Here is a 20,481-nt window from a genome sequence, read left to right as displayed (position 1 = left end):
TCTTCTTTGTGTGAGGTCTAGGTTTCAAAATAGATTTTTAATTCCCCAGTGTGACAGGATTTCACCACTCCAACCACAATCTCAACAGCACCTCTCTGTTTTCCTGTGCCTGCCTTTTTCACCTGCCAGAGTTACATAAGCTACCAGCTCACCATGTTTTTTCATGTCCTTACCCTGGCACATGCCAGCAAGAACTGAACTGCTCCTCCAAACCTCTTTCTTTTATTCTCCTACTGACAAAAACATACAAATTCTCAATGCAGAAAGAATTCTTGAAATTCCCTACCTAAGATAAACACAATACAAAAACAGATAATAAGGCCAGGTATGGTGGCACACACCTTTAATGCCAGCACCTGGGAGGCAGAGGCAGGCAGATCTCTATGAGTTTGAGGCCAGCCTCGTCTACATAGTGAGTTCCAGGAGTAAACCAACAACAACAAAATAATGAATAATTCATAGATAAAACAAGAAACAGGGGCTGGTTATAGATGTCTAGTAGTAAGTATAATGTCAAGGAGTCAGGGTAGGTAAACTGCATCCATATTTACCAGGAAGTTAAGTGAAAGTATCCATTGCTGGTGATGGTATGAATAAGTACATACACTCACTGTCAGTGGAATTTATAAATCTTATATGCCATTTTTGGTTGGCTGGTCAAATTTTAAATGTAAAAATGATGGCACTCGCATCCCGTAAGATAGGTCAGTTGGCAAAAGCACTTATCACAGAAGCCTGACTTTAACAGGCCTTGGACCTTATTAGACCCCCGGCCTTAGCACAACTTACCCCATGATGGAAGCACCATTCAGCCATAAAACTTAGCACATAGACAGTACCACGAAGACCTAAGTCGTCACAGTCCCCAGTTCTAGAAATGTCCCTGGATGTATTGACCTTGAGTCTTGGCTTCTGCAGTTCCACTTCTGGCTAACTGTTCTTGTTGACGTGTGTCAACCCAGGACATGGTTTGTGTGCTTAAAAGCTCACCCCAAGAAAGGCTACGATGGAATCCTGAAAACCCAGTGTAGTCACCAGCTGGTTAACCAACACTTTCTATTGGCAATCTTCTCTGGTGGACACCCCCCAACACCGACAACCTGGACTGGATGCACAGAGCCCATGCAAAGACAAAACGGACTCCACAAAATTGTCTTCTGACTTCTACATGTGTAATGCACCTTGCATGCACTGGTACACACACACACACACACACACACATCGTGCACATACACATACCTAATACTACTACTAATAATAATATAATACCTAACAATAAATAATTTTTTTAATTTCTGTCTCAACAGTTCCATAAAGGGCTTAGCCCCATGATACTAAAATAAATGCCCAATAAGACATATAAGCAACAATCATTATGAGGGTCTGGTTTATAAGAATAATTGGGAACCATCCAAAGTCTACTCATAGGGAATTATTTCAATGATGTATGTATTTCTCTACAATGGCACAGGAATTCTATGTACAATTTGGAAAGATTAGGGTAGTTTTACATGGAAAGATGTGGGAAAATCTCTCAAGACCTTGTAAGGAGAATACTAAAGTTATAGAAGAATATGCAGACTGCAACCCATTTGTCTAAAAGACTGTATGTCTAAAAGGGTATGAAAAATGCATTTTTATAATTTTGAACAATAAAAATAAACAGAGAGAAATTACAGTAAATTAGACATCCATGCACAAGAAAGAAAGGACCAGAAGAATCAGTTACCAGAGGTCAGGAGAGGTAGAAGTCAGGAGCGACAGGCGCAATGGCAGTGGCAGCAGAGACCTCAGCATTCAAGGCTGGTACAGACTAGGAATCCAAGATGCACAGGAGCCTCGTTAGGAAAAAGCCTCAACCGAGTCCTGTCCAGTAGACCCTCGAAACATTCCTACAAATTCACTAGGAACATTCCATGGCCTGCTCTGAGCACTCACCTGTCCCCAGACCTGAGGGCTCCTTCAACAGGCCTGGGGCAGTCAATTTACTGCAGCTAGTTTCAGGGTATAAGGTAAGGAGGTATACCGCGTAGGATACACACAATCACAGAAAATGTCGTGAGTGAGCAAGTGCTCCATACACGGCAGCTCCAGAGTGCTCTTCTACCACCCACCTCCATCTAAACATAAGACAACCTGCAGGACAGGGGCACAATTCAAGCTCTTTCAGCTATTCCTTACATACTTATAAATTCCACCTTAAGGTCTGTCCCAGCAGAGAAGGACTATGCATTTGACGCTCCGTTCCATCGAGTTATCTATGTGGCATCTTCCTTCACAGTCCATGCTATTAAACACGAAACCTTTCTTTGATGCCCCCCACCGCCCATGTATATAGATTCTGGCATACAGCTTACACACGACAGAAATATGACAATTTCACTTTCTCTTCCACGTCCTAATTTTGTGTGTGTGACTATAGTGTGGCTTAAAGCTCTCCTCTTAGAGCTAAGTACATCCTCCTCTGATAATGTTTCTGGTGTTTCATCAACTAAATCCTTTTGGGTGGAATCTAGAAGCCTCTGTCCTTGGACTCTGCTTTAAAGTAAATACAAGAAGTTTTAAGTTACACACACAAAAAAATGTTTCAGATAAAAGAACTATGTAGCACTACATGAAAAAAATATATGTCACAATCAATAGCTTATATATTTTTGCTACTTATTGTATTTGACCCTCACAGTTGCCCATGAGTTTAGCAAAGCAAATATTTTTATCAACTTTTCTAGTGTCATATCCTCATCAATAAAATGGAGAGAGATGGCAGGTCTGAAATCTTGGGTCTGGTTACTATGTGAGCAGACACCAGGATCAAGACACTGAATGCTGCTCCTCTTACAACAGAAAAACTCCCAAGGTCAAAGTTCGAAAGCCTCCTAGGACAGTAGCATCCACACACACTCAGAATACATTAATCAAAATTCATGTTGCAATGCAGAGTGAAAATATGGCAGGTGTCTAAATCCCTTATCTCCTGGGGGACCCCAAAGCATTTCTTCTTAGCATCTGTAAATTGGGGTTAATGCTACTTACTGAAGATTGAAAGATTAGCTACCCAGTCCTTGATAATCTCCTTAGAATTGAAAACTACTATAAGACACATCACTCAAATTAGTAACCAGAGATTCTGATTTTTATCTATCTTTAAATATGGTATTTTCAAGTTATAAGTTTCCCCTTACATAATCTAAGAACAGAATTAAAAGAAACCTTTGGTATTAGCGTGAGAGAAAAACAAATCCAAAGAGCAATATCTCATTGCTGAGATGATGTCAGTGAGGATCAGTCCTAGGAGCCTTTGGTCATCACTGTTAATTAATGAGAATTGGACACCTACTGGGCATGAAGCCCTGAAGTGCTCTTAGTTTAATGAAAGATTCATTGAAAATATTAGTGAATTAAAATTTTGATTCATGACGAAGATAGAGCTTCTAAAGAGGTACCAGAATTTGATGGAGAACCAATGCCAGAGACACAAGGAGTTATTCTGATCCTCTTTCCCTGTACCTAGATCTTGGTGGAAATCATCCAAATTCTCTTAAGAAGTGATGTGCTCTGAAATATTTGGTTAAATTTCAGTTAAGCACAGAGAGATCAAAATTTCTGCCTCAAATTACATGATTAAAGTTGGGTTAATCCACAGAAACAGAACAGGTCAAACCAGAGTTCAGAAATGAGGAAGAGCAAGCAAGTATGAAAGCTGACTCCAAGAAACTCCTCCCGGCCCTCACAAAAGGCCACATGTGCTGTTCATTTCAAAGGAAGGCACCAAAAATGTCACAATTCATTAGAATAAAAAAAGCATGAAGTTAAATATTCCTGTGTTTTAAAACATGCTACTTTATACGTACTACTTAGAAAAAAATAAAAATAAACTTGATGAGGCACGAGGAGAAACAGAACATGGTGTCACTTTCTTATTATTCCTAAATATTGGCAATAACTGAAATCTCCCAAGCAACATGTTAGTTCTCATAAAAATCATTTACAAGGGAAAGAAGAGAGAAAAAAGGGGAGAAAATTTATTTAGAAACCTATCCAATACTTGTCATTGTAAAGCCTGTTGAAGAAAAGGAAGGAAGGAATAAAAAATGAAGGAAGGAAGGAAGGAAGGAAGGAAGGAAGGAAGGAAGGAAGGAAGGAAGGAAGGAAGGAAGGAAGGAAGGAAAGGTGGAAGGGAGTAGATAAGACCCAACTCAACCAATGATGAAAACTATCACCTGTTCAGTTGCAGAAAAAAAAAATGCTAAAAAAAAAAAAAATTCTTCTGGCAGCAAATTCTCCCAGCATCACTTGACAAACTTCCATTGACCAGGGGATGAGCAGAGAACATTGCTGGAGGAACCTTTTCCAGATCTGATCATTTTCTTTCCTTCAACAGTGCACTTTATGGGTGTCTCTACAGCGTTTGCTAAAAATCTGGCCCAGAGGTATTTATAGCACTGGGGGTGGGGGAGGTCAAAGGTCTTGACCTCAGGCAAGGGCTGGGCTTGCACTCGGGTAACTTTCGCCCCATGTGGGATGCTCTGAGCTATTGCTTAACCCGGAATGTTGGTGGTGACAGGTGCCCAGAGGAAAGGACGCAGCGAGGGTGGAGGCGTGGTCTGCTGTCACTGTTTGAAAGCTTAAAGTATAGCCTAGGCGGTGTGGCGCTCTTCACGATAGATGGATGGAAAGGGATGGAGAGTAATGCCCAACCTAGGTCTGTGCTTTATAAAAAAGATGCTCACCAACAGGCCAAGCAGAAAAGCTAAATAAATAAATAAATAAATAAATAAATAAATAAATAAATAAATAAATAAATAAATAAATAAGGTTTAAGGGTAGAAATGGCCAAATAAGAAGCTGAAAGTTAAATCCCCTATACTAGTGAGAGGGAAACGAAGAAGATGAGTTCTAAGTTTAAACTGAAGAGTCGGGTAGGTTCCATCCCAGGCAAAGAAAGACAAAGGAACCCTGTCTCTTTGCGCTGAAGGATTCTGAGACATAGCAAATTCCAGCCACCAGAAAGAGCAGGCATAGTTTGTCAACGACAGGCATAGTACTTGGTCCCGGGAAGATCGGCGAAGACCATCACCAGGTAAGCAAAGAAGAGAAAGCAGGAGAAGGTAAGCAAAAGAGAAATCACCTGGAAGAAAGAGTCCACAGGCACACTTAAGCAGGTGGGGAGAGCGGCACAGCACTTAGGAGATCCGAAGAGGAGGGAGAGCTCAGGGGAAGAAGAAAAAACCATGGAGGGGCCTCCAGACACACAGCCCAAGACCCAGGAGAAAGCAATGGCGTGGCAAAAAAGGAAGGAAACTTAAAGGATGAATAAGAATCCAGTGCTGCAGAGAGGGCAAAGCAGGCCAAGATGTGAGAAATGGTCAATGGTGTGGAGCAGTGTAGAGAGGGCTTGATTAACTGTACAACATCCGTGGAGGGCTAGGATGGGGCCCTGCAGCAAGCTGGCACAGAGTGAATGGGATCAGAGATGGGAGCAGCTGTGAGAGATCACCACATCTGTCACTTAAATAAATGCAAATGAGATGGTAGAATAGCAGTGTGAGGTGAAAGGACTGGGGACTTCTGTTTAGGTTGTTGGTGGTGGTTGTTTTTCCTCAGGTACTAATAATATTGTAACTTTAAACAATGCCCAAGAAGGAACAAAAGGTCAAAACAGAAAGGAAATAGCAAAGCCAATGAGGAAAAAGGGACAGAGACCTCTCACAATTAAATTCAGCTCCCTGAAACAAGGTCTTCTATGTGTTTGCAATCTGAAGACAAAGATACATCCACATCTTTTGAGTGATTCATTTACTAAGACATACAGGTAGGGAGGAATGCTGTAATTCTGAACCAAGGTGGGCCAGCACCATCCTTGGCACAATGTGATGGATAGTTTAAACTTGAGAAAGAGAAAAGGAATACAAGAGATGAGCAGAAGCAAGAACCAAGATGGATAGACTCTAAAGGGCCAGAAGACACTTACATTTCCAAAGTATTTGTCCAGCAACTCCACATACCGATGTACGATCTCTAGTGTCAAGAGCTCATTGTCTTGATTTTCTATTGCACAGCAAAAATATAAACTAGCATACCTTGAAAAGAAAAAAAAAATAAAGGAAAAGCAAAATTGAATGAGACAATAAACAAGCCTAAGTAGGTTTTCCCAATGGATGTGCAACCTTTTGCTCTCTTGAGAGATTCTCCCCATACAAAGATAAAAATCATTGCTCATGGCATGCAGTACACTCCTCAAATATAAACCTGAATATATATAAATGATGCCTTGGTAAATCACTTCGGTTAATCACAGAGAGACTCTCAACAGAATTTTACCTTGAAGAGCTACAATCAGAGGGATGGAATCCGTTGGTTCATGGTAATCAGGGTGTTTGTTCGAGCCCTTATCCAGTTTGTAAATTGTCTCCTTGAATATACAAGCACTCAACAGTGCTCTCAGGGGCACACGCTCTATATCTGGCTTCACATGGTCACTCTAGGCCACCCTCTGAACCTACAGAAGCTGCTTTGCCGAAGCACTGCCCAGAAGCGGACTCCATTAAATATCAGACTGTACATGCTGCCTCTCTTTTTCCATTGGTTTTTATAAATACTCTCTTCGAGTGCATTTCCAGTGTGAATTTTCCGTTTTGGAAACTGTAGTCAGAAAACTGGGGTCAGGCTGGCTATGTTCAGGTCCTAACCTGTTACCTGAATCTATTGCCTGAATCTTCATTAAAAAGCTTCCTTTACCTCTCAAGCCTCAGATTTTTCATTTATAAATTAGGATTCCTCGCTAGTATGGTCTTGCCACTTCAAACAGGTGCATCAAAAGAAATTTAGGCTTTAAAGAAAGAAAATTCTGGACTTGAGTCCTGAATCTACTGATTACCATTCAACTACTGTGACTAGGAAGTAATTACTTAAACTGTGTGTCCTCAGTTCACCCATCTGCAAATATGGACAACTGGAATATGAGCAATCCATTGGAAATGGTTCCCATTCCCCTGTCACATCCACTTGCACTTTCCCATAGCATTTGTTACTGAATATATGTTGATTGCTTAATAAATAAATAGGCTTCCTGAAAACACAAACATAATCTGTCTCATTCATTTGCTATTGTATCTACCATCATTGAAATGATGCTGAGAATGTGACAAAATGTTACTGAGCATGTGCCTGCGAATTCAGCGTACAGCTTAAGTACTTAGAATCCATCCTAACACGTGGATGCTGTTTTAATCAATGGGGGTATCTTTACGAGCTCTCTCATGTTGTAACTATTTAGACTCCCCTCATCAAAGACTTCAGAAAGTGTTGAGATTGGTATTGCAATCTAACATATTCAGAACACAAACGAGTCAGAGCCACAATGCATGAGCAGTTCGATTCTCGTGAAGTTACTCACACCTTTTATAAACGAGTTTCAGCTCCTTCCAGTCAATGAAGCTGCTTGTCCTGTGCCCACGAGAGAGAACTGTCTGGATGATCTCCCGGGTGATCTTCTTCCGCTCCTTGTCAGGGAGTGTGTTGTACCATTTCTGCAGCCGCAATTTTCCTTGTCGACTAAAGAGCAAGATGAAATGTATCTAGAACAAAAACACCCAGAGAAGGCCAGGGTTTGGTCAGCCAAGTCACTCTCTGCACAGATCAGAGTGTTCCGGGCCTGCTGGAACCCGCCTGAGAATGATCCCATCTGCTAAATTACATTTACTCACCAGAGGAGCCAAACGTGGAATATCACACACACACACACACACACACACACACACACACACACACACACACACACACACCTTACTTCTGTTCTGGGAGAACATGTTTAAAAGAATTTAATTCCTTTGAACGGTTATAACTACATTAAGACACAAAACATATTAAAGGAAGTAGTGGTACTCTTGGAAGCAAATTCCTCCACAACAAGCAAAACAAACCAGAACGATGTTGAGGTACAGCCTGCCATGCTCTATCTCATAACTGTAAAAACACAGGAATGGAGAGAGGACAGTGGAAGGAGGAGGTGATGTCATTATATTTTAATTTTAAGATTTTGTAAATGTTGAAAGAACGAAAGAAAATAAAGAGAAAGCAAGGGGAAAGAGCAGTAAACAATTAGTAAAAAAGAAGACAAGACCTAAGTATGAACGCTTCACTCACTGTGCGGGCTCCTCGGCTGACCCCTGGTACTGTCTATCTATCACCTATCTACCACCTATCACCCATCATCTATTACCTATTTACCGCCTATCTACCACCTATCACCCATCATCTATCACCTCTCTCAAGCCTCCTCAGTATGGTAGATGGGTAACAGTTTCCAGAGTGTGTTAGCCAAGGAAGTTACCAGGAAGGTGTCACTGTCGCTACCGGTAAGTAACTTGACTTTGTTTACAAATTGGCTTTACTATGTGTATTCAAAATGAAATTTCATATTTTAGTGACTTTTAAGGACTTTAAATGAGGGGCAACAATTTAAGTTCAATACCTTAGAGATAGGATAGAGTTTATTTACAAAGACAGTTAGGTGGCCCACTCTTTATAAAGTCTACATTTTCTCATCCCATCATATTAGAAGACTTAAATTCTTATCTTTATTTATGTCTATGATTTATTTTGTTGAGTTTTTTTATTGATTAAAAAAGAAAAAAGGCCGGGCGGTGGTGGCGCACGCCTTTAATCCCAGCACTCGGGAGGCAGAGCCAGGCGGATCTCTGTGAGTTCAAGGCCAGCCTGGACTACCAAGTAAAAAGGCACAAAGCTACACAGAGAAACCCTGTCTCGAAAAACCAAAAATAAAAAAAGAAAGAAAGAAAGAAAGAAAGAGAGAGAGAGAGAGAGAGAGAGAGAGAGAAAGAAAGAAAGAAAGAAAGAAAGAAAGAAAGAAAGAAAGAAAGAAAGAAAGAAAGAAAGAAAGAAAGAAAAGAAAAGAAAACAGAAAATGTGGAGCTGGAGAGAGGACTCGGTTATTAAGAGCACTTGCTGCTCTTGCAAAGGACCCAGGTTCGGTTCCCAGAAACAACATGTCAGCTCTCGAGCATCTGTAACTCTGGTCCCAGGGATCCAATGCCCTCTTCTGAACTCTGAAGGCACCAGACACTCATTCATGTGGTGTATACACCAGACACTCATTCATGTGGTGTATACACACACACACAGGCAAAACACACCTACATGTGAAACGAAATCAATAGATCTAAAAACAAATTATAAATAAGATGCATTGTTTCAGTTCATTGTATTGTGAGTGGAACAATACAGGCTGCAAGCCAAGGAAAACTACAGTCTAAAATAAAGACAAAAGCAAAAAAAAAAAACAGTCTGTTCTTGTTGTCGAAGAAGTTTCTCTCTTGATACCATGGCACAGACACTAACAGCTCGGTAAGTGGTAATACCTGAGTTGCTGGGGACACCAGGGCCTTCCCTTGGAACCTCCTCTAACTTACAGAATTGGGGGGCCTTTCTGTAGTTAATTTTATTTGTTATTAGTGTGTACGTGCTTCATTCTCTCTGTCTTGATGTCTCTGTATCTCTGTCTCTGTGTGTGTCTCCGTGTGTGTGTGTGTGTGTGTGTGTGTGTGTGTGTGACTGTGGGAGAGGGTGGCTATGGAAGACAGACAAGTGGAGTTGATTCCGTCTTTCTACCTTTAAGTGGATTCCAAGGACAGAGCCTGGGCTGTGGCCATCAGAGCCAAGTCTTTCACCATCACCCTTCCTTTTATTTATTTATTTTTTTAAGTAAAGTAAATGTAGATTTTTTTAAAAAGTAACAATGAGCTCCTAATCTGAAGTGCAGATGTCACAGGGTGAGAAAACAACTTAAAACTCCTGCTCAATAAGCTGCTTGAAGGAACATCTTTCTAAACCCAGAATGTTCTTAGAGCACTGCACTTTGACCTTCCCACTATCCCCAACCTTCCCCACGACTCACATGATAGAAAAGGAGAACTGAGTTATTCTCTGGAAAAGAAAAGAACACTGCATCGCCTTAAATACTATTTCCTGTTAGTTAATACAGGTCTAAAGGATTCAGGAATGGAAAACAATTACCATTCCCTAGAAATCATACTGGGATGGGTAACTTTGCCTTCCATCCTGGTTAGTTTTTATTTGTCCACTTGACACAACCTAGTGCCAACTGGAAGAGGAAATCTCATCTGAAGAGTCACCACAATCAAATTGTCCTATAGCCATGTCTGTGAGAAACTGTCTGGATTGATGATTGATGGTGAAGGCCTCAGTCTGATGTAGGTAGCGTCATCCCTAAGGCTTAGGCTGTCTAAGAAATCGAGCAGAGCCAGCCAATGAACTGGTCAACAGCATTCTTCTACGCTACCTGCCATGTTTTCCTGCCCTGATTTCCCTCAATGAAGAACTGTGACCTGGAAATGTAAGCTGAAATAAACTCTTTCCTTCCAAGGTGGTCTTGGTCATAGTGTTTTCTCAGAGACAGAGATCAAACCAGAATACCATTCTAACAATAAAAAAACTGAATGGCTTTCAAATTTAAAAAAATTAAGAAACAGCACAGAACTCAGGATCTCAAAAACAAGCCTCAGTTTGGGATCGTCACCAGATAAGACTCAAGAGTGGCCAGATTTCTGCTAGAAAGATCATATCCACAAATTCAGAGAGTGTTTGCGTTCATGTCCCATGAGAAACACCGTTTTCTTCCCATCTGACCTAAATCTCTTCTGCTACACCTTCTGGTTTCTCCTGGTTTTATTACAGAGCACACAGACTCACTGCCTCAGTAACCTTAGAGTAATAACGAACTCTTCAGATAGTCAAGACGGCGCTGCAAGCCTCTCTCAGCCATCGCCTCCCAGAGGAAGTACTCTGGATTGACTGTTCACTCCTTCTCTATTTACAGGTCCCATAATTCTCCCTCTAGAGAGTCCCTTGGAAGTCTCTATAGACTAAATGTTATGTCAATCCCAGATCAGTTCTGAGTTCTCTGTGAGACTGGAACTACGAGTGGCTGCCCTTACACCTTTGCCTTTTTGCAAAAATATTTCAGAATGAGACGTCCATGCTCATATGGATCAATCATCTAGAACAATGAACAAAGAACCCAGCAATGAATTTAAAATAAAAGGATAAGAAGAACGTGTGTACACACACACACACACACACACACACACACACAGCTCATGTGAAATACAAAAATATGTTCCCTGTTCAAATGAAACAACAGAATAGGCTCACGTACATTCAATAGCTGCAATGCCTAAATCATGATGAGAAGACTCAGTCCTGGCCAGTTCTGTGATTGGTGCTGAGGAATCAGTTACCCCCTCAGATTCAACCTCAGAGGCTGGGCAAGCTATCAGCATGAACTTCAGTGATTTCACAAGCTTACTGCCTCCCACAATTAATTTTATCTAATTTATTGGTGCAGTCATTCAGGGCACATTTGACTAATTTATTTCAAGAGGTTAATCAAATACAGTCTTGTATTGTATTAGCATTATCTTGAGTACCAAAAAAAGGGGAGGGGCAACGAAAGGGTTATTTTTATTCCCCAGTATTTGTAGAGTCTACTTGGGCTTGATGCCCAAAACAAACTTCATGTGACTTCAAAAATCAATGCTTGACACCCCACCACCATCACCACGGATAATGTCACTGAGAGGAAAGAGAAAGGAGAGATAGTAACACTGCTCTATATAACATCCAATAGCCGGGTGGTGGCAGCGGCGGCGGCGGCGGCGGCGGCGGCGGCGGCGGCGGCGGCGGAGGCGGCGCACGCCTTTAATCCCAGCACTCGGGATGCAGAGGCAGGCGGATCTCTGTGAGTTCAAGGCCAACCTGGGCTACAGAGCGAGTTACAGGAAAGGCGCAAAGCTACACAGAGAAACCCTGTCTCGAAAAACAAGAGAAAACAAAAAAATCCAATAAAGTGTGTTGAGCAAATGCTTAGTCTGGCTGTGCCATGGGTCCACCAAGAACTGTCACCCTCTTCTCAGGAGGGGCCGCTTTATTGGCCCCATTTTGAGGGGTCTAGTTTGGGCACAGATGGTCTCTGAAATGCAAAGATGAACTGTCAGATGACTCAAGCCTTCCACTAATGTAAAACTTGACCTCATTGGAAAAACCCAAATTGGATCGTTTGGGGTGTTTTCTTGTTAAAGAAGGACATCCAGGGAGAAGGTGCCACCAGGCCTTTGAGATAAAGACGAAGCAAACTAGTGCCAATCCATCTGTTCCATTCTTCTAAACCCTGTTGGCATCTTACTTTTCTTACATGTACAGAAAAGGCTTCTAATAGCTTCTCATTGGTTCCCGATGTTTGCAAAGTTCCCAGCTCTTCACTTCAATCATGAAACGGACCCATGGCCAGATTCCAGCATGAGATACAACCAAGGACTTTCCCCTGTCCCCGTACCTTTGCACCCAGAGCACCTCATTCTCAGGACTATCCCTATTTCAGGATGTGAACCACAAAAAGAGATGCTCAGGATATGTTCCTCTGATCTATCTTTATAGCAATTCTGCAAATTCCCAGCCCAGATCAGCCCATCCATTCCTATCTTTCTTCTGTTTACTGGTGCCAGACACCCTTGAGAAGAAGCACAAAGGACTTTCCCAGATTGGTACTACCATGACTGTCTGAGAAGCCAACTCATAAATCCCCAGTAGTAGTTGGAAACTTTCCAGTTACTTCTTAACGTAAAAAAACTGTCAAACATCTCCCCCTTCTACTTTCCGTATCAGTTACTCCAACTCATCACCAATCCCATCATCCTTCACAGTCCCTGTATCTATCCCGACTCCCTACACCTGGAGAGAAGATAAAGGCCAATCTGAGGACTTCCTCACTTCTTCCCACATCCTACACTCACCCCTAATCCAGTGTTTCCTTCATTGTTGAGGAATACATCATCTCCCTTAATTCTTGACTTTTAACCTTTTCTTACCTCCTAGAAAGTGTGCTTCATTGTTTCTACATTTCCTATCTATGCCACATATTCTGGAAATTCTGGACATGCAGATGCTGGGTAAATATAAGTTTCTTTTTCCTTAAAAACATAGTGGTCATCTGTAAAAACCCCTGACCTTCAATAAAAGTGACTCAGCAGTGTCAAGAACCTAGAGAGTCTCCTTTTAAAAGATCTACCTTTAAAATGTGTCTTAAAATAAAAGTAAATAAAATTGGGTATGATGTATGCCTGTAATCCCAGCTCTAAAAAGGCAGATACAGGAAGATCAAGAGCTTCAGGCTAGCCTGGGCTACATAATGAGACTCTGCCTCAAAAAAGCAAAAAGCAAGTGATAAATGTTCAGGATTAGATATTCACTTTACCAATACACTCAAAACTGGAAAATGACTTACTATCTAAAAATAGATAAGGTCTTGGGTGATACTTATTAATCAGTTCCAATAAAATAATAATTCTGATGGTAAACTACAAAAACATAAAGTCAGATATGTGATACTATACCCAAAATGAATTACACTTGCAAGGAAATTATATGAAGGAAACACACTAACCATTAATAATGGTTGTCTTGGAATAGCAGAATTTCATTTCACAGACAATGTTATTTTTTTCTTCATACTTCACTGAGTTTTCTAAAATTCACATGTATCATGCTATAATTATAAAATGTATAATAAAAACCAGCCAGCATTCTATTCAAAGCCTAACACTGAGTGAATGCTGATGTTCTCTCTGCCCCACAGCATGGCACCCTATGTAGGGCAGCCTGTAGAAGTACTGAGTGGCTGCCAGCACATGGAGGACAGGAAAAGCAGACATGATTGGTAGGGCAGTGAAAATGCTTGGCATGGTATTATTATGGGAGAAAGATGTCATTATATATTTGTGCAAACTGATACAATACTTAACACCAAAGTGGACTTGAACATAAACTGTGAATTTAGGCGGCAGTAAAGAATCACTACAGGTTATTCCATTGTACCAGATGTGCCATTTGGCACGGGATGTTGATAACGAAGGAGGCTGTGTCTACTGGATGCCTTTGTACAATACGCTCACCTGTGCTACGAACCTAAAAAGGCTGTAAAATAGTGTATGTTTCAAAGCAGAATATTGTCTCACCAGGCTGAGGTGTAAAGTGGACATGCATAAAGATGAAGACACCAGCTAGTGGGCGGGTGGTGTCCACGAAATCCATCATTATTGCTTTATTTGCAGGAGAGAATCCTGATCATCATTCCTTTGCATTTCAAGGCAATGTTACGTAATTCCAGCAACAAAATGAAGCAGAGGGGGAGTGAGGAAATCTGTGTGACCTTCACAAAAGCAGTGGGTTTGCAGGAACAGGCAACAGTGCATGTAGGAGGCTGCAAAACAAACAGAATGATGGGTTCCCATCGCCGTGTTTTAGAGAAACAGCCGAACAGAACAGTGTGTCGCGGCAATCACTCACAGTAAGGAGAAGTATTAAAACTTTGTCCCAGCGGCATGTACTTGTGCTGGGTGGTGACATAAATGAACCTCTTGCTGTTGCTGTGACTTTAAAAAGGAGCCAAAGAATGACGAAGTGCTGGCGAACCGGAAGGGGAAGGTAGACAAGAACACCAAGTCCATCAGTGCGCTCGTCCATGCAGAACAAAAGCAAAACAAATGTTTAAACATAAGGCTGATCACTAAGGAAGTGTTAACAGAAAAGCGTTTTTTCCCCCCATTTACTGTTAATATTTAACTCTTGGAGACTGTAGAATCCTGGGAAGGTCACATATAGAATTTTTTCTCCAAGTATTGGAAGCAATTGTCTGGGTGGGACACAGCAGGTTGAATCACCACACTTTGAGAAGGCCAAGAAGGACAAATAGCCAAGATCCCTTGTGAAATACAAGGGCCTTCCTCTGAATGAGAAAAGATGCTCCACTCTTTTTCCTAATGCCGACAAACCAAATAAATAAGCAAGCTGGAGAAAAATCCACCCTTTTGTCACTGGAGTCCGCTTAGACCCTCTATCTGGCAGTCAGCACTCTTCCCTCATTCTAAGATTAACCAGACACAGTCTCCAGGGAAATAATCACATCAATAACGAAAGCAATTGTATTTCTGAAAGACCTGTCAGCACGGACCATTAATTCATTTGGCTAGTATTTACCAGTGCCTGTGATGTGTGATACTAAACACACAGATGGACATTGTAGCCCGCACCTGGGGAGCTTATAATGGCGATAAGAAATTCAAAGGAACTTCAGGGTAAACATTGAATTAAGCACCAAGTTTTATTGTTTCTTCCTCCCAGTACGCCATTAAAATGACAGGAGCGGAAGTTTCAAAACTCTGCTAAACCCCGAAGAGTAAGAGACAGATAGGGAAATAATAGGAGCTCAGAGGTTCCAACCAATCTCTGAAACATGGGAAGGAGACAGAAATGTGACCTGTGGGGCATATTTAGCAGAATGGGGAAGGCCAGATGTAAGGCAAGGTTCTGAATACAGGGAGAATGGCTGAAAGTCTTCCCTGTAGGAGGGTTGGCATTTACTACAAGCAGAATTCCCAGGAACTACAGCCAAATGAGAACACACATACACGCACATATGTAAGTATACACACACACACACTACCACCACCACCACCACCACCACCACCAGCACCACTACCACCACCACCACCACCACCACCATACATTCCCACTATGTTATTTCAAGATACAGAAATTTAACGAAGGCCATGCCTTTGGAGTAGCTCTTAGCCCAGCTTTACCACAAACTTGTCATGTACTCTACCATGATATGGAGTCATAGCTATGACATCATGAGGCAACAGCAGGATTCTAGCTGTATTAAAGTCTCGGGGCACCACTGTCCATTGTTAAATGAAACACTGTTATGTAGCATACTAAGGGGTCATAGTACCACTCGGGAGGCGTGCACAAACCCTTGAGGCTCTTGGATCTTAACTCTCCTGAAACTTAAATAGAAGCCAGAGCCAGCAAATCCATGGATCATCCTGTAATGGTGGCGAGTATTCCCAGCCTCCACTCATATCTTTGCATTATGAAAGAGCCTGTCTCTTCACTCAGTTGTGATACTGATTCCACTCCCCTGCCTCTGAACTGCCTATGACCATCTCAACACTCCACTTCGTGGTCATTAGACAGTTTAGAAGCCTCTAACAAGAAAGAGACCGAAGGTGACTGGAGAGACGGTTCAGCGGTTAAGAGCACTTGCTGTTCTTCCAGATGACCCAGGTTCAATTCCCAGTGCCCACATGGCAGGCAGTTCACAGCCATCTGTAACTCTAGTTCCAGGAGGTCCAGCACTGCCTTCTGGCCTCTGCTTGGAACAGACACACACAGGGTGCACATGCAGGTAAACACTCATCCACATGAAATAAAAATAAATCAATTCCTATAAAAGAGACATGAAAGATCAAACAGACAAAAAGGGAGATGCTGGGCACTGGGAACAGTAATAGTACAGACAATAAATTATTGTACACACATCATGCTCAGAGTTACAAGAAGATAGAGTTCCTGTACTAAGAGAGCAAGAACAGATCTCTACACTTCAACAGAGGAGATAAGAACATCAAGAAACTGTTTGCAGCTTTCCCTAGAACGAAACAGATGAGATTTCAGATTTGCAAAGATAACCCAGTGTGCCATGCAACAGATTTTAAAAGTACAAAAGCATGAAACTCCAGAGTACCGAAGACCAAGTGAGTAGCCTCACAATTCCAGGAAGACCAAGAGGTTTCCGTGAAAAAGATCAGAAATCCGAGTCAGCCTCAAACTCTAGAAGCTGGAAGACTAGAAGTCTGCATCCCCCATCACTCAGCCCCCTCAACACACACACACACACACACACACACACACACACACACACACACACAACTATCAGTCAGTCAAGCGGAGAGCTGAAGACTCATTTTTTGACATTTGCGTGGAGATGAAGACTTAACATACAAAGCAGAAATGAAAACGAAAAGAAATAAAGCTGTCTAGGGAGACAAAGGAAGCCAAAGGGGAGGGGGAGGGGAGAGAAGATGGTGGAGAAGAGTGAGGGAGAATGTGCTCAACCTATAATATATACATATCCAAAAGCCAAAAATGAAGCCGCCTGTAATATGTCTTAGAATGCCCTGGAGGATGGCCCTCGGGAAATGGAGGAGCAAATGCAGTCAGCTGTGTTTTCTAAAACACAGAACCAGAGTCAAAAGGTATTGAGAGAAAGGCCAGCGTGACGTGACACACTGGCCGCTGAATACGGAAGCATTGTATGTGTGTGTTGGGGGGATTTATAAAGTCATTTTATTTATTAATAAAGTTGGGAAAATGATTGGTTGACATCTAGAAGACCTGCCTGGTGATACAATGGAGAAAAACTACTGATAGATTCCAAACTAAGCAGGCAGGGGAAAATTGTAAACACTAGAGGAAGGGGAAATATAATATAAGACAGAAATCATAATCATGGTCCCAAAGGTATTTTGAGGATAGGAGAAAGGGGGGAGGGAGGAAAAGAGAAAAGGAGGGGAGGGAAGAAAAGGTAGGAGAGACAGACAAAGCTTGTGCACATGCTTGTGTATGTGTGAGTGTGCTGGAGTGGGGTGGAAGTGACCAGAGGAGAAAGAAATGCTCAGAGGTGCTTCTAACACGGCAGGAAGCCGGGAGAAAATGTAAAACTGATGAATGGAACGTGATCAGCTCCGTATACTGTTTAGAAACATGGAGAAAAGCAGCACCGTAGGATGCTCGAATTATCGAAAGTCATCCCCTCTTGGAGAAAAATCCAGGGAAATGAGAGGAGGCACCGCCTTCACTAGAAATTATTTTACCGCTGATCAAAATTTATATAAAATTTTCAATTAAAATATGAACTCTTCACTCACACAGAAAAGGGGGGGGCGGTTATTTTCCTGTAGTAGACTTTGGAAATGTCTGTGTGCCAGTCTGTATCTATCTTGGATCAAAATAAATAAATAAATGAAAAGTAGAGCTGGAAATATGGCATATACATGGTACACAGACATACATGCAGGCAATATACCCATTTACATAGAATAAATAATCAAAATCTTAAGACAAACAAAATAAATACATTTTAAAAAAGCCATTTGAAAAGTCATAGCTAACATACCTGCTAGAATGTTACCATCCCTTTCGGATGTTAAACACTGACGTTTAGAAGGAACATCCTTACGTCCATTGATACTTCTCAGACTACCCATTATGAACTAACTAGTCCTTCACTTATCTGCTGCAGTTCTTATCTTCAGACAGTCTGTACAGTAAGGAAACCCTTACTTTACTAGCTTCCAGATGGGGGAAACATCTGATATGTGTCCCGATTTTACAAGGCTTATGAGATTTTCCACCTGAATTTTAAAGCTCCTAATACAACTTTCTCCAAGTTTATTAAAGTATAAATGACAAAAAATGTTTTGTGTGTATGTGAGAAAATTCATGAGTGTGTGCATGCGTGCACGTTATTCATATGTTTAAAAAGTGCGAAATGTGGTAGACGGGCCCAGCAGCAGCCCGCTGAGGTAGACGGGCCCAGCGGCGACAGCCTACAGGGATATTCAGGCCCGGAGGCAGCCGGCAGAGACATTCAGTCCCAGCGGCGGCCCACAGAGGTAGACAGGCCCGGCGGCAGAGACAAGCAGACGCAGGTAGACCTGCGGCGGCGGCCCGCGGAGGTAGACGGGTCCAGCAGCAGCCCGCTGAGGTAGACGGGCCCAGCGGCGGCAGCCGACAGAGATATTCAGGCCCGGCGGCAGCCGGCAGAGACATTCAGGCCCAGCGGCGGTCCACAGAGGTAGACAGGCCCGGCGGCGAAGACAAGCAGACGCAGGTAGGCCTGTGGCGGCGGCCTGTAGAGGAAGACGGGCCCAGCGGCAGCCCGCTGAGGTAGACGTGCAGTGGCCGACAGGGACATTCAGGCCCAGTGGCGGCCCCAGAGGCAGACAGACCCAGCGGCAGCTGACAGGGACCCGGCGGCGGACCGCAGAGGTAAACAGGCCCAGGGACGGAGACAAGCAGACACAGCTTGGAACAGGGACGCCCCTAACCCCAACATCTGGGGAAGAAGCTATCTCCGTGGGTCAGAACCAGAACGAATCTGAACACTCCGTCTGAGGACAACCCAGGGCCCAGCTGCTGATCCTGTGAAACCCAACAACTTGGAGGTGTTGGTGAGACTACCCTGCTCAGCTGAAACCCATCTGGGAGAGGATTCAGATGCCTACAGTTTAAAGTCTGAAGAAACAAGATCAGCTGAGGAGTTGACAAATGAACAAAAAGTGACCTGAGAACACAGAAGAAGGCGCTACCCAGACACCAAACCAGATCACCAGAATCATAAGTATATAATTCACCGATCGAAATCAGCTGCCCCTGAAGAAATAGCCCAAAAGCACCAATTTAACCAAGAACCCCTACTAAACCAAGACTAAAAATTAGAACAAGAGAGGCACTCTCAGACACAGACACCACCTGCACCTCACAGAGGAAGAGATGAGTAGGCGCCAGTGCAAAAATACAGGCAACAACATAAAGACCTATATGGCAACATCAGAACCTAGTGATTCTACACCTGCAAGACCTAAACATACCATGACAGAAGAAACAGAAGAAATCAACCCTAAAAATGACATTAAGAAGATGATAGAGGCCCTTAAAGAAGAAATAAAACATTCCCTCAATGAGGAAATAAAAACTTTCCTTAAAGAGGAATTGAAAAACTACCTTAAAGAGGAAATAAAAACTTTCCTTAAAGAGGAAATAAAAAACTCCCTTAAAGAGGAAATAAAAACTTCCCTTAAAGAGGAAATGAAAAACTCCATTAAAGAGGAAATAAAAAACTCCCTTAAAGAAATGGAAGAAAAAACGAACAAAAAATGGGAAGAAATCAAAGAAAGCCAAGAAAAAGCAATTAAACAGATGAAAGAAACATTCCAAGATCTGAAAAATGAATTTGAGACAATAAAGAAAACACATGCTGAGGGAATGCTGGAAATAGAAATCCTGACAAAACGAACAGGAACTACAGAAACAAGCATAACCAACCGATTGCAAGAGATGGAACAGAGAATCTCTGACACTGAAGACACGATAGAGAAAATAGATTCGTCAGTCAAAGAAAACAATAAAGACAAAAAAGTCCTAACACAAAACGTCCAGGAAATTTGGGACACCATGAAAAGACCAAACCTAAGAATAATAGGGATAGAAGAAGGAGAAGAATACCAACTCAAAGGCACAGAAAATATATTCAACAAAATCATAGAAGAAAACTTTCCTAACCTAAAGAAAGAAATACCTATGAAGATACAAGAAGCTTACAGAACACCGAATAGGCTGGATCCAGAAAAAAAGTCCCCTCGCCACATAATAATCAAAACACTAAACACACAGAATAAAGAAAAAATATTAAGAGCTGCAAAGGAAAAGGACCAAGTAACATATAAAGGCAAACCCATCAGAATAACACCAGACTACTCAATAGAGACTATGAAAGCTAGAAGATCATGGACAAACCTCATGCAGACACTAAGAGACCAT

The 20,481-nt window shown here is 42.1% G+C and overlaps 1 protein-coding gene across 7 annotated transcripts in view; it reads right to left on the bottom strand.

Moving 5' to 3' along the window:
• Ap1s3 (adaptor related protein complex 1 subunit sigma 3) overlaps nt 1–20,481 on the bottom strand; it is a 118,555-nt gene that overhangs the window by 56,053 nt on the left and 42,021 nt on the right. For 3 of the 7 annotated variants that reach the window (XR_001580256.3, XM_006972117.4, XM_076549979.1), the window contains exons 2-3: nt 7,399–7,577; nt 5,972–6,080 (exon numbers count right to left, since the gene is read on the bottom strand). Coding sequence is in view for 4 of the 7 variants with exons in the window: in XM_006972117.4 (XP_006972179.1) it covers nt 5,972–6,080; nt 7,399–7,577 (288 nt within the window). In the remaining 3 variants the exon portion in view is untranslated. Of the gene's footprint in view, nt 1–5,971; nt 6,081–7,398; nt 7,578–14,051; nt 14,363–20,481 lie in introns of those variants that run through there. The other 4 variants (XR_013044059.1, XR_013044058.1, XM_076549978.1 and 1 more) reach the window with 4 other exon arrangements.

The sequence above is a fragment of the Peromyscus maniculatus genome, chromosome 13 (assembly GCF_049852395.1).
Source record: "Peromyscus maniculatus bairdii isolate BWxNUB_F1_BW_parent chromosome 13, HU_Pman_BW_mat_3.1, whole genome shotgun sequence".
NCBI lineage: Eukaryota > Metazoa > Chordata > Mammalia > Rodentia > Cricetidae > Peromyscus > Peromyscus maniculatus.
Note: the sequence above shows the minus strand (reverse complement) of the source record. Positions and strands in the feature narration are given on the sequence as shown.